Raw genomic sequence first — 14,735 nt, 5'->3', positions numbered from 1 at the left:
CTCTAACATTTTCAAAGCAAACGTGTGACTACTTGACTCTGTTATAGTCAGCTGTCGTTCCAGTTTTTTTATATTAGCAATTGAATTGAGAGCTTTACATTTGGAAAAAAAATATGTTTACATATATTAAAAAGAGTTTGTTGCCACTCACTACTTACTTTACGCACACCTTTATGGAAGGGCAGAAAATAATACACAGTATGTGTAAGTTGCTGAAAGGATTTCATGTGGTCTGGGCAAGACACAATATCATCAAAACTTATGTGCTCCCATTAAATCTTCCACAACCACAATAAATATGTTTTCTCAGAAAAAAAAAATAAACCACATGCCTAGCTTTAATCTCTGCTGAATAGATTAGGAACTAAGAGCATAAAAACCTGAAGTCTTGGCTAAATTCAAGTCATGTGTGTCCTCCCATGCATGTTAGCCATAGCCCTCTGAATTCTCAATTATAAACTCAGAATCTTTTGTGCTCCATGGATCTGACCTAAATCCTGCTCTACTTAATGGACTGTGATCAGTTCTGCAGAGTTCTTATGTTGTGTAAGTGTTTGAACTCCACTCAAAAGGCAAGTAGTGTGTTGTCACAAACAGGGATCAGTAAGACTGAACAGGTAAGGCAGCTTGCTGTCTACACCATGCATGTTCCAGAGAGTTTTAGTTTGAATTAGCGCTATCTTGCCTCGATGCATCTGAATGCTTATTAAGAGGATGGAGTGTACTAGGCACACTCCTGAAACTCATCTGGTTTACTTTCATCTGCTATTAGCTGTCAGTCTGCTCTCCCTGCTGTAACTTGTGGTCTTCTTGCAAGATTTCAGCTACGTTCTTCAATGTACATTGTTGTGTTAACTAAAAACCCCAGGTCTGGAAATATTTCTGGCAAATAATTAGTGACAGCAGTAGGTCATCAGTTCTGTTTGTAGTGCAGCACAGAGGTCTAAAAGTCATTAAATCATTTGTCCTCTTAGATGTTGCTAGTTACCAAATGGGTATGTTACAAGGAAGGTTTCAGATAAAACTGTAGCTTGACATCAACAATTAAACATAACAAGCAGAAAGTAAGAACAGAAAAAGCTGAGATGGTTATATCACCAAGTGTTCTAGAAAACAGCAGTTGTTGAGATTACAACCCACTTTTTGTGTATTTGCAACAAATCTGGTTCTAAAACAAATAGCCAAACTATCTGCACTGTTTATTAAAGTTACCCTGTGACTCCTTTAAATACACTCTCTGACTTGACAGTAATTCTTACTTCTCCGCTGCCCAAATATTATTTTAATCAGCTGGCAGTTTGTTGATTTACATTAATATTTCCAAATGCAGAGCTCAGCCAGCAGTCACTGCTCTGCAGAGCTGCCAGTGTCTAATTGTTTCTGGCAATGGTGACTGCCTTTTTTAGGCCCTTTATTTATTTATTTTTCTTGTCCCCCTCAACTGGCGTTTCAGAGCAGCAGCCTTCACAATGCATTAGCTTAACGCATGTTGAGCTCAACCAAATCTTCTATTCCCACTACTGCTAATATTTGTCCACTAATCTACTTGGAATCAGCATGCAGTGTAAATGATTTAGACATATGAATAAATAAACGTCTAAATATCCATATCCTTGCAACAGCAAAACCAGATAAAATGTAATGTTTAGAACAGTCCATTGCTACAAACACTGATTTGGTAAGCAAATGGATTCACATTTGTAGGCTGTTGTGTCACAATTTAGGGAAGTGAAGGGTAACTTACTTGAGCATGTCAGTTTGACAGACATGTAGTCTCTTTCACAGTCGTTCTTACAGCAACAGAGCAACCAGTTTAAGAGGCAGAGCCTGTCACCCCACTGTAGTTCTTCTTTTCTGCCACAAGGCAGAATGCTCTGTTCATCTGAAAGGAGGAGAAACAGTGGCTTTGACATAAATTATGAAGATGACTTTGTGTAAAGAACTCCTTCCAGAGCAACAAAACCAGAAGTCAGCTGAAAGTTAATCTTCCTGCTTTTGAAACCCCTGGCTGGATCAAGACATCTCTGTCAGATTTAAAAGGGTCTCAGACTCAAACAAGTATTTCTGGTACTGTTGTTGCTGATAATTTAAATAGTGTTCAAGACAGGTGAGGTCTAGGTGAAGCACACCAAAGAACTCACAAGGGTACCACATTTCTCAGGCACCTAGCCTTCTGACTGATTTACATGCTTTAGAATCCAAACCAAAACAATTCATCTTTTCTCCAGCTTAACACACAAAATGGATAAATGAGAGGAAAAATAGGCAGAGCTGATATCTTGCATAAACCTGAAGGACTTAGCTGTAGGTGTAACTGTCTCACAACCACTTTCCAGTTTGTCGTCTAAGAGTGGGGGCTCAGGCTGATATAGTAGGGAGGGATTTTTTGAATAATCGTAATAAAACCTTGGGTAATTTTCTGGAGACAAACTCAGGTTTGGCTTGAAGAGACATTAAATTCTATATCGTTTAGTCTGCAGCAAGCCAGATCTTTGACTGGCTCCACAGTTGTGGCCACTTCCCAGGACTGCTGTTGATTCTAGAAGGCTGAGTAGAAAACTGAATCACTTATCTCTGCCAGGATATGGGATAAAGAAAGAGTAGTTTTATCTTGTTCTTTGGTAGCGTACAATGGTTTCTTTTCTATTTATGCATACATATAAACAGAAATTTCCTACTCTCAAAGGGAGAGATGATACCAGCCTAACCCTGTAACCCTGGCACTGGAACAGGTTGACCAAGGAAGTGGTGAATGCTCCATCACTGGCAGTGTTCAAGGCCAGCCTGGACAGAGCCTTGGATGACATGGTGCAGTGTGAGATACCCCTGCCTATGGCAGGGGGGTTGGAACTGGATGATCTTAAGATCCTTTCCAACCCCAACCATTTTATGATTCTATGATTCTGGCTTAAGAAAAGCAGAGTTTCAGCCTATGCAATAATCACTGGCAAAACATTTGCACAAGAAGTGTGAGTGTTGGTGCGAGTGTCATCACTTGTCGTTATTGTAACAGAATCACCCCTTCCTAGTTACTTTGTAATTTATTTTTTATCACATTTCACCAGCAGCCCTATTGAGAGTGATCTTGTCTTGATGGTAGGTAAAGTGTTTTCTGACAAGCACATCTGGGTGTGTAAATGTATATACACTGACATCACCTAGTTGCAGAGTTTTGTAGGGCCTTCCAAAACAACAACAAAAAAAAGAATTAAAATAGACAGAAAATAGTTCATTAATGACAGAATAAAAAGTTTTTAAGTTTGTCAAGGAAGACATTTGTGCAAGCATACTCTTTGGAAATCCATTTTAAATTTCATGAGAGTATTAGAACTGTATCCAGGTTACTTTATGTGAGTAGTCTAAAACATTCCAAATACAGGCAAATAAAAGGTCAAGCCCAATTTGAAAAACACTCACTCTTGAAAGTAAAGGCAGAGAGGGCTACTGTGCATATTGGTACCCAACAGAAGATGAACAGTTCTCCTACATCACCTTTTTGTTTGCTCTCCAGTATTTTTGATTTGGAGCCTTTTTGCCATCCTTTGTAGCTGCAGAATTGTGGAGTTTGGACTAATTGTTTGAGATTTCCAATTCTCCACACAGCTGCTCCAGTGGAAGATCTCAGTACCCTCAAATGCTTTTATAAATATGACCAAAACTGAGGGAGGTGGTATGGTGGTTGTTTTGGGGTTTTTGAAAAAATATTATAGAAGCAACAGCTAGGCTGTGGTACCAATACAGCCATTGTGTAAATAGGATCAACTTTTGTTAACTTTAGAGCAGTTACACAGTGATGACAAATACCAAAAAGGAATTCACCTTCAAGAAAATGATGCAAAGATAAAAATAATATATTAGCAAATTAATTAAAGTAACTTATGCTGGTATTCATCTCACATATTTATCTCTCCCATAAAGTCTGTTTAGTTCGTAATCTACTTTGCAGTTGCCCTAATTATTTTAAACCTCTTTGAACTTCCTCCAGTCTACACCTTTTTGTATGTTTTTTGTTCACTGTTCCTATTTTCACTAGTTCAACACCATTCTCCTCTATCACTGCTATGATTTCATCACTTCTGAGATGTAAGAAAGTTTTCTACAGTTCCTGCCACATAAAATTCCTGTTTTACTTTTCACCGCTTTGGTCACCTGTAGACAAACACTGCTTCTGTCTCATCCAGAAAGTCATACTTGCTTTCTGTTTCTGCTAGTTGCTGTTGAACTGTGTCACTTTGGGATACAGTCTTTATGAAAATGCTAGAAAACTGCTGCAATGCTTTATTATCTTCAAGGAGATCCATTAGGATTGTAAGCTATAAGAAATTATATGGGCAGATCCAATTTTGTATTTCCCAGATGTAGCAAGAGCAAATTATGTCTTTTCTGAATCCAGATGATACAAGTCTTCCATCTATTCTCAAGGGGAGCTGCCAAATAACAAAAAACTCCATGAAGACTTAAAGTGTGTCAAGGTTTTTTTGAGGAAGAAACTGAGGCATAAGCCTATAGCTGTGCAGCAGGCAGGGACAGAGATAGGCATCATGTTTAGTGTTGTACTGACTGAACAAATAATTTTAAGCTCTGTGCCATGAAAGTTCTTTTGAAACTGATAGTTTCATTTGTGAGAAAATGGCATGACTTTCTGAGATGATGTTTCTCTATCACTAGGGGCTAGCACAAAGTATTTTGTCTTCAAAGTATGTTTTACCCTTAGGTAAAGTTGATTTGAAAGCAATTTCTACTACAGGTGACAGAGCTAACAAGACCCTTTTGGGGAAGCACTTCCCAGTACTAACCCCATCTATTCCTAGGTGAAGCGTGCCACACAATGGTGTGCTGATAGTTTTCAGGGTTTGTATTCTAGATCAGCACAACTTTGAATGAATTTCTGAAATGAAAATTAGTAATTTAAGAACATCAAAATGATCACTTCAAATTTAGGTTAAGATGCGTAAAATTAATCCACAAGTTGAAAATTAATCTGCACCATTAAATTCCATTAAATTTCACAGTTTACAGCTATTGTACAGTATCCAAATTTGTATTTTTCCTAAGTTACTATTTTTTTAATTCATATGACCATTGATGTGTCTGTTAAAGTGGGTATTCAGTTCTTGTATCAAACACAGAGTCTTGTAATGCCCTCATCAGCCACCAGCAGGAACTGTTGTCTGCAGCAGAACCCTCTGCACTTTGTAAAAATCAGTCTTCTTTGTTGCCTGCAGTCTGGCTTCCAACCCTTTTTAGCCAGCTGTGGTAAGACAGTTGTGGTGCAGAAGGATCCTGCAGTGACACATAGATGATTCAACAACTCTAGAGCATGATGAGAGGATAAGAAAATAAACAACACATGGCACATTTTAGCTGGATGCTTAATGCTCTGCTTATATGATTTAGATGAACATGGCACACAAACCTGTGCAAAACACACTATAAGGAAAGATATTCTTATCTCTCTGGTGGCTTCATGTGCCCCTCAATTCCTTAGTATTTTTGCATTGATGACAACTAAAGAAATTTACAATAACCATAAATCAGAGGAGAGACCCAGACATTATTTCTATACTATTATAGTACCTTGATACTACCTTTAGCCCTGCATTTTACCATGCTGTCCTTGTTTGTATTGGGGAATCACAGTTTTGCATATTTAAAATTCTGGGGAAAAGTTCTTATTTCTTCCTCTATAGATGCTCCAGCACTACTGAAGCATGATTTTGCGTCTCCAATTTTGGGAAAGTTCCAATTTACAACTGGCTTCATTCAATAGGAACTTTTTGTTTATAATCAGGACAGAAGTGCAGCTCTGAACATAGGTCTGTTGTTTTTTTTTTTTTCCCTTTTTTTTATTTTGGACTTCTGTCAGTTTTTTGACATCTTTCAGGTTGGCTAATAGGATCAAGTTGCAGAAGTACAGTTTCCAATCATGTTTCTATCGAGGATTGTGCTGTTCTATGTACATACAAAATCTTTGTTGGTTGTATTCTGATTCTGTGCTCCCCTAAACACTGGGACTGATTGGGATTTCTGACTGGGATTGATGCTAAGAAATTTACTATACAGCACATACTCTAGCATGAGCATGAATATTTTGTAAGTGCTTCTTCAATGTATTATTTAATGTCTCATATTCTTTCAAAAGGAACATCTGATTCCACAAACGTGTTTAATGAGAGGAGCGTGATTATTAGTGTAGCTTAGCGTACTCTTTGTGATCCTCTTTGCAGTGTGTGTATTCATTCTTTAGCACCAAGTTCCAGGCCAAACCAGAAGTCGCTTTGGATTCACATTCCTCACCTGATGTGTCTCTGAGGCAGAGTTATAATTACAGTACTAAAGGACTAGACATTGTTGGGCTACTTGTCAGTATAGCACCTGCAATAAATCAGAAGTGTTAATTTGTCATTCAGAGCTTTTATTGTCTGTTCAAGTCTGCAGGGTTTTTACATTTGTTTGCTGAGCAGGGAATGAAGATTGCACAATAGGCTGCCTACTCACTGCACCTTTAGAGGCAAGTTTTGGGCAATACATTAAGATGACAACAAGGAAACATGTTTTACAAATTTCTAAAACCTCTAGTCTCTTCTGCATTGGGATTTCTATGACCTACTTCTTAAATAAAATCTTGTACTTGCCAGTTTGGGCCAGTGACTTATGTACTATGTAAGTTTGGAGAGTGAATGGCCACTGTGTACTTCAGAGGTCTGACTTGTAAATAACCCCAAAAGACTAAATTCTGTTAATAAGAGGAGACGGTTAAGTGTAGATTAGAAGCAAAGTTCAATACGAGCTTGTCCTAGTAAGACCTAGTCTTCCAACCAGGACTAAATAGCTCACAATCTGCTGGATGCTCTGCTGGGTACTGTATCAGTCTCCCCTTGAGAAGATCTGGGATCTCTTTCGTAAAGCTCATCTCTCTAAGATCCTGAGTCCTTGGCTCTAGAAACTTCTGATTTAACCCATTCTTGTAAGTAGGGGCCTGTTTTTAATGTTTAAGTAGAAGCAGCCTATTGAATGATTCATAGTGACTCAGAAAGCTCTTCTACTGTCTCAAGTGTTTAACTTTCTGATGCAAAATATCTAATTTTTCTATACCCTTTGGTTCTTCAGTGGAAGGGAGACCAACCTGCTTTTATGATCTAAGTAGAAAAACAATACAGGCCAGCTGTAGCTACTTTTCCGTCTAAGGAAGTGGGAACTGAAAGTTGAGGTTAAGTGTAACTTCAGAATAATTCTGTCAGGATTTAAACTGATGGATGACAACCCCAAGAACAAAGACAGGTACGGGATTGGACACAGATGGAAAAAAAGATGCTGCAAGAGAAAACAGCTAGTGCAGCTAGCGTGTTATTAAGAGTCAGAGCCAAGTAATGGACAGATACCAGTCCAGGAGCCAGGACAGCCTTACTTTCTCATTAAATAGCTATGCGATATGAAACAAATTTTCTGCCAACCTTTTTTTCTCCACCTACCTATTGTGTTATCTGGACACCTGCACACCTGCAATCTGGATGGACAAGGCCAATTCCCTTGTGCAGGACCTAGCGCAATAAAGCTTCTGTCTTAGTTGGGTCTTTAAAGTAGAAGTAATGCTGCAACTGTTTTGCAGCTAATTAATTTAAACTAAAGCTAGGATGCTGAAAACCCATAAAGATCAGATGCTTTCAGAATTGCTTCTCTTAAACCATGAAACTGGAAAAGATTTATTGCCAATAGGAGAAATTCAAAAGTAGAAAAAAGAAATTAAAAAATGCATGTATTTCATTATTTCTTTTTATAATGCTTATACAAAGAAAGAAAAACAGTTGCTGAAACTCCTCATTTTAATGATAGAATTAAAAGGAATAACATACCTGACACTAAAACCAGCAATTAAAAGATAAGAAACTTAGCATAAAGAGGCCAAAGAAACAAAAGTGTCCTAGAAGCACTATTTGCCTCAAGGACAGTGATCATGCAGCTTTGGCGGGAGTGTCCTCCAGTGAATTACCTTCACACACAGTACTTGAAGACTGTAGGAGTCACAATGTCATATAATGTCACTGTTTCTAAAAAACAGTTTGAGGGATTTCAGGAAGTTCTAGCTTGGATAAGGTATGTACTAAGTCTGGAATCGCTGTTTGCATAAATGCTGTCAAAGCCAACTGAATTGCTTGCTTCTGCCAGCTCTGAATTTGTGGCCAAATTCTGAAAGCATCTGAGGACACAAACTCTTAAGTAGGCTTTACAAAAGCTCATCATCAATTAGATGTCTATATCTCTTTGAAAGATGGCCTGCATATACACGTGTGGTCATCTACTGCATTTTTAGGTGCTTGAATGTATAGCTCAAATAATTATAATTAAATGTCAGACTGCAAGAGTTAATACTGCTCAGCACCTCTAAAACCTATTCCCTCTAACCCCACTCTTCTGAGAGGTTTCTCAGTACAGCTGCTTCTACCAGTTTGAGATCCCCTTCAAAAACTAAAGCATCGTTTCTACGTATATTTGATAGGGAGTGTGCTTGAACTGTAATCTGTATTTTTGCATATAGTTGCAAAGGAATGAATTCTAATCTATTAATCTCTCCACCAAAAAAAAAAAAAAATATATATATATATATATAAAAAAATCAGGAATGGGAAGTAGGAGTTGGGAGAAGCTGCTGCAACCAAAACGTTTAGTCAGTAGTTACAGTGGAAATGAGCTATTTGGAGTTGTCAGCCTACATCCTCATGAACGACAAAAAATTTTCAGGCTTGGAGAGAAACTGATACCTTCCTGGTGCAGATTCCAGTCTAATAAATGAAAAGGTGAAAAAACAATTTTTGATGTAACAGATGATTTCAAGCCATCATAAAATAAATTGATGCAGAAAGATACTGAGCAGGATATGACTTTTTGGGTAGAACAACAAAGAATTCTGACTTGGGGTTCTGGAGGCATTTGAACATCCTTCTTCTGCAGCTGGAGTCACTAAAGCCTGAAGTGAAAACTGTAGGGTGATACGGGGTATGATTTTAAGGAAAGGGAGATGGGAGCCTCTTTGGTGCCTTCAGAAAAAGTCTGCATTTTGAGGAGGGAGATGAGGAAATCAGTGAAGGAAAAAAGATCAGATTATTCTGGGCATTGAATTTTGCTGTGCACTTGAAGAAGAGGGGGCAACTAGAGTGTGTGCTTCCTTGCTGCCTGGCATCACAGGCCTACATAGTTTCTGGCATTCTCTGTTAGAGAAGAGACTGCTGATGGATGGTAGATGCTGGTGCTTTGATCACTGACACTTCTCAAGGCATCCCACAAGTGCAAAGGAATATACTGTGGTGTGCAGAAATCTTGGTGCAGATCTATCAGTCTGTCTCTTAAACTTACTGCCATAATGTACTCACTCCAGGACTCCAGCTCACAGCAGAGATGTCACGCACAGGCTTGAAGCAATATCATCTTTCTGTATTTCTCAAATCTGGTGCAGCCAACAGAACCATTGTAAGATATTTGCACAAACCCCAGAGCCTACAGTTACCTCATATGTTTGAACTGAGGCACTGGGCTCAAATATGAATGTGAGGTCAGTTCACCGAGTACTTACCTCCAGACACTGTGTTAAACCAACTGAGTTAGGAGATAATTCTGGGAAAAACACAGGATTTGCTATCAAGAACATGAGCTACAGACTCCCTAGTCTGCAGCAGCGGAGAAAGTGTTTTATTCTTGCTGTGTACAGAAAGATTTCCTTGCTTATGAGTAGAAGTCTATTCCACCTTCGCCCCATCATCCTGGGGTCTCAGAGCACAGCTAGCAGTGCTGTAGTCAGTGACAACACAGCTGTGCTGTTACTGTGTGAGCCAAATGCTGAGGGACAGCATCCAAAGCGTCTACTGAAGAGCCTTATGGACTTAGGTCAGGATTTTCTGCGTCTTTGCTTTTTAATAAGTATGTCCCTTTGCCTGGCTTAAGTGGGCTTTCATGTAGAAAGAGGAGAAGCACAGTATGAACCTTTTCATTCCTTCTTGATTTTTGTGAGACAGTGCTGTTTAGCAAGAGTAACTTTGTAAGCTCTATAAGGGTTATAACACAGGAATCTTAATTCTGGATTTTAAAAGGATGTCTGCATATTTTATAACTTGTTTTTCCCTATTCATGCATCCAAATGGATGTTTTATATATCTCTGGACATCCCTTGTGCTCTTAGATGTAACAGCAGAGACATAGTTGAATACAGTTATCATAAAGATTTACTAATACTTAGATACAGAACTAATAGTCACTTACTCTGAACTGGTTTGCTGCAACAGTTCTATTACAAAACTCCACTAATGTAAAGTTAATACAATACAGAGTTGTCTTGCCATGAAGTGGTCTCTCAGGGAGGAGCAGTGGCAGGGAAAAGTGTGAGCTTAAGGGTCAAGGAACATGAAAATGAGGAATAGATAAGAAATTGTGTTGTTCTGATAAGTATCCCCAAATTAAACATATACTGGCTATATGTGTAATGAAGTGCTATGAAATGTCATTTTGTGCATAGCGGAAAGCCAGTAGTTGTGTGGAAAAGTAACCTGAACAGTATTTTTGCACTATTAACCTGTAACAACGTGTGTTACAAGTGTCCTTGCCAGGTCTACAGGCAATTCACTAATATGTGAGCAGACCACCACATGTAGCTATACCAATGCAAGCATTCACAATTTCTTGGAATTTTTGTATTGTTACTATTTATTTCTATGACTTAGGTGATGCCAGTTCATCATCTATTAGGGAGCTGGAGAGGGAACAATTTTAATCAGCAGCTCTTGATTTTGCACTTGCTCCTGAGCCCAACTTTAACATGTTTTTTCTAGGAGTTTAGGAGATTACCAGGCAACCTGAAAGACACCACTTTGCATTTCTTTGGTTTTTCACTGTCTTCAGCTTTACCAGCCCAGCTCTGCTCCTAGTTACCCGAGTTATCTTCAGGTTAAAGCTTATGTATACCTAGTATTGACAGAGTGAGTTATTTCTCCAAGTTGGTGGGTTGTGGCGTCAAATGTTAAGCTTGACAATATTTCTAGTCATGACCGATGGCAGCCGCCTGACTTTATTGTTCCTTTATGTATGTTCTGAAGTAAATAACATAACCTTTGCCTCTTCTTTCTTTAAACTTCAGGTTTAATCACACAATTTCTCTTGCCTGTAGTGGGTATCTTAGCTTGAAAGCTGTTACTGAAGTAATAATTAGATGATTAGATATAAGGAAGAAATTCTTTCCTGTGAGGGTGCTGAGGCACTCACTGGCACAGGGTGCCCAGAGAAGATGCCTGCCCCATCCCTGGCAGTGTTCAAGGCTGCGCTGGAGGGGGTTTTAAGCAACCTGCTCTAGTGGAAGGTGTCCCTGCTTGTGGCAGGGGTTTGGAGCTAGGTGAGTTTTAAGGGCCCTTCCAACCCAAACCAGTCTGGGATTCTATGATAATTTAGTTACATTTCAGCATGGCTTTTCTTGAGCTAAAGTACTTCCTCTGAGAGATATCTTGGTTGTTTTCATTGTTGTGCATATAGTTTTACCAATGTGCATTTTTCTTCCAAGAGATTGGTTATGCCGCTCTGCTCCCTGCACACATACGGTTTTCTGCCAAAACACTGACATGGGCAGAATTGGCTCTTGTAATGTTATATTTCCTTTCAAATAACTTTCATGTAATTACTACAAAAGTCAGTCATAAAAAGGAGAGTAGGAGGAAGTCAAGTGTCAGGAACCATTTTATTTCAATGACTGGAAGTAATTTTTAACTATACTTGTTTCACTAGTGAGTGCCAAAATGATACAAATTTTGACTGATGTCAGTGCACTCAATTTGTAAATGGGGTTTAGCAGAAATGTGCTAACTTTTTGTAGGAGAAAATGCTGAAAAGAAGGATTTTTTATTTTATTTTATTTTTTTTTTTAAAGAAACTATTGAAGTACTTGTACCTGGCGCTAAATTTTATGGTCCTCTTTCAGACAATCCTCTCACTTATTTCTGTCAGTTTTGTCTGTATATAGATCACACGGTTAAGTCAATTTCTGTTAACCCAGTTGTTTTCTTAGCCAGGAAGCTGTTTGCTTTTTAATGGATTGATGTTTATCTGCTGGAGGACTTTAAATATAATATTCCTACAGCTGTACATGGCTGCAAGGCATGCTGTTAATGCAGTTAAAGAAAAAAGAAAAAAAAGAAAAAAGACTACTTACAGAGATTGGAATAATTGCTGGTTATTCCAATATGGATGGAGCTTCCAGGGATGAGGGTAGATGGAGGAAAATAACTGAGGAGGGAAAAATCAAAGGAGAAAAAAAAGTTTCTTAATAGCAGTTTAGCAGTTCGGTTTTGTTTTGCAACCAGCTGTCAGTTGAAGAAACACTGTGGTGTTAATGGGCACCCACTCTTGGGAGCAGGCGTAGACATATCAGACTCGTGAGTATATACACAGATGTGGCTCAAATGGGGGTGAAAAACCCAAACAAGTTGTTGCTCTGTATTTCCACAAATCACTCCCATTCAGGAAACAATACTTAATGCCCCTCGGATTCAAACTTCCCTCTATACACACCAGTGTGTTACATAAATATGCTAATTATTGTTAAGTTATTCCCCGGCCTCTGAAACAGGCACCTACCATTGTAAAACAAAATAACTGTTTCCTAATTTAAGTACATCTTGAATACATTAGGAGGCTGTATGTGCCAAAGTGGGTTGAGAAAAAATTTATTCTAAAATTTGATACACATACTCCCCCTATGCATTTGAGCTTTAATATTTATAACTTGTGCTTCAAAGATTTATACTTCTTTGTTGCAGGCAACAAAACAAAACACACGAGTAAAAAGGTGTCCTCAACAACAAACCTGTTAGATTTCTTGCAAGAGGGGCTCGTTTGCTTCTACAGTTGCAATCTATAACACACAAGCTCCTGGCAGTCAGTCAGCCGTAGTACAGCCCCCGTACTGTGTTTACACCCAGCGCGCACGCTGCTCCCATGCCCCGTGCCACAGCGACAGCCGCGGCTCTTGCCCCCTGTAGCCCGCATCCCGCCGCTGCCCTGCCTCGGCGAGCCTCCCGAGCCCGGTGCTCCCGCCCCGCACGGCACTCCCGGCACGGCTCGGGGCTGCTCCCCCCTTCTCTCGGAAGGGGGTTTCCCGAGTACCGGAAAGTTTCCGTGGAGCCCTGCCCGGCTGCGGCCGAGCCCGCCCCCCGCCGCTGCTCGTCGCTCAGCGCGCCTTACCCCAGTGCACAGCGCGGACCGGTGCCTCCATGCAACTCCGCCGCGGCTGGCTGGCGGGTGCGGGCGCAGCCGGGAGATGCGACCCTTCGCCTCCTCCTGCGCGCAGGGCCGGAGTGGCAGCGGCGGCTGGACGGAGTTGAAGCCCATTAGCGGAGGGCGGGGGCAAACGGCTGACCCCCGCCCCATGGGGGCCGGCCCCTGCCCTGCCCTGCCCTGCCTTCCCCCGCGGCTGGCAGGGACCGAGCCGGGGGCGGTGGGGCGGGCGTAGGCCGAGGAGTGCCTCGCGGAGTGCTCGGAGCTGCGCGCATGTGTGTCCCTGGCCCGGGCCGGGGGGGACCGCTGAGCTCAGGGGGTCTGGGGGAACCCCGGCTCCGCTCCTTCCCCTCCCCTCCGCATTCCTGGGGAAAGGGAAGTGTTGGGGAGGTTGCGGATTTGCTGCTTAGATGAGGAGCCGTAGGCGGATAACGGCGCTGGAAAGCCGAGTCCGGACCAGCATTTTTTTCTGAAGGGGCGGGTACTGCCTGGGAATAAACCCGAGGGGATGGACCGGATTAGAGGGAATAATTCGTGGTGTCTGGATGGGGGCCAGGACAAGAGTGTAGTCCAAGTGAGAGCTAAAATCATTTTACAATAGCAAGATTTACTTGTTACCAGGGGTGCTGGCAACGTATTTCACTGTGAATGACAAATGCCCTAGTGCTAGAGACAGTGAAAATGGGGTTGCGGTAGGTACTAAAGTATATGAGCTTTCATAATTGGTTGTTTGCCTCTAAGAAAATCATATCGTTAGCTGCCTAGGCAGACAGTGCAAGAAAAAAAGGTCTTTTTGGTTTTGCATGTCCTGTCAACAGCTTGAACTTTTTTAGGAACCAAGTTACATCGGCAGTTTGTTTCTCTTGTGCATCTGTTAGCCCCTGAAGGCACTTGCAGAGTGGTCCTACTGATACTGTGAGTGAGAGAAATGGAAATGGATGCTCACGAGTATGTAGGCTGCCTTCTTTCCTTCCCTGCCCCTTGGTGGCTCTGTAGCCTTGAGAGCAAGTTCTCTCATACTGAGGCAATTTTGCTGTCAGTATGTAGGCTGTTTAATTTCTTCTTGGTTCAGCAGTGATAGGTTCAAAGTTGTGATGAAGTTTGGGGTGGATGGAAAGCTTGTGGACTCTGCTTTTTCTGTAAAGTTTTTGTCACTGATGAGCTCCCCCCCCCCCCCCCTTTCCCTTTCTTCTTTTTAATTCCAGGCAAGCAGCAAGTGAGTTGAAATGAACGTTTACTGGAAGTTCACAAGTGTGTTTCACTGTGGCTCAAGGTTACCTGTACCTTTTGCCAAAACTATAGTGGCTTGGTTCTTAATTAACACATGACTATCCTAGGGTCCCTCAAAATGCTGCTGCAAAAGTTATCTTGTGATTACTTACTTCAGCCCCTTAAAATACTTGATTCCTTGAAAGATGACTTCTCTATAATTTCAGTAAATGGAAACAGTATAGCTTCGTTTTAGGCTTCCTTGTTTAGTTACAGCG

At 40.7% G+C, this 14,735-nt stretch overlaps 1 protein-coding gene across 3 annotated transcripts in view; it reads right to left on the bottom strand.

Moving 5' to 3' along the window:
• The window catches only part of BEAN1 (brain expressed associated with NEDD4 1), a 55,034-nt gene extending 41,673 nt beyond the window's left edge, over window positions 1-13,361 (bottom strand). For 2 of the 3 annotated variants that reach the window (XM_061458467.1, XM_061458468.1), the window contains exons 1-2: window positions 13,216-13,361; window positions 1,745-1,882 (exon numbers count right to left, since the gene is read on the bottom strand). In XM_061458467.1, the coding sequence (XP_061314451.1) occupies window positions 1,745-1,882; window positions 13,216-13,246 (169 nt within the window). In that variant the 5' untranslated portion in view covers window positions 13,247-13,361. Of the gene's footprint in view, window positions 1-1,744; window positions 1,883-12,184; window positions 12,259-13,215 lie in introns of all 3 variants that reach the window. The other variant, XM_061458469.1, reaches the window with a different exon arrangement.
• Between the last annotated feature and the right edge of the window lie 1,374 nt (window positions 13,362-14,735).

This window comes from Pezoporus flaviventris, unplaced genomic scaffold, assembly GCF_033815535.1.
Source record: "Pezoporus flaviventris isolate CSIRO_AGI_PZ_B2104156 unplaced genomic scaffold, CSIRO_AGI_Pfla_v1 ptg000027l, whole genome shotgun sequence".
In the NCBI taxonomy this organism is placed as follows: Eukaryota; Metazoa; Chordata; class Aves; order Psittaciformes; family Psittacidae; genus Pezoporus; species Pezoporus flaviventris.
This window is presented reverse-complemented; position numbering and strand designations above follow the sequence as displayed.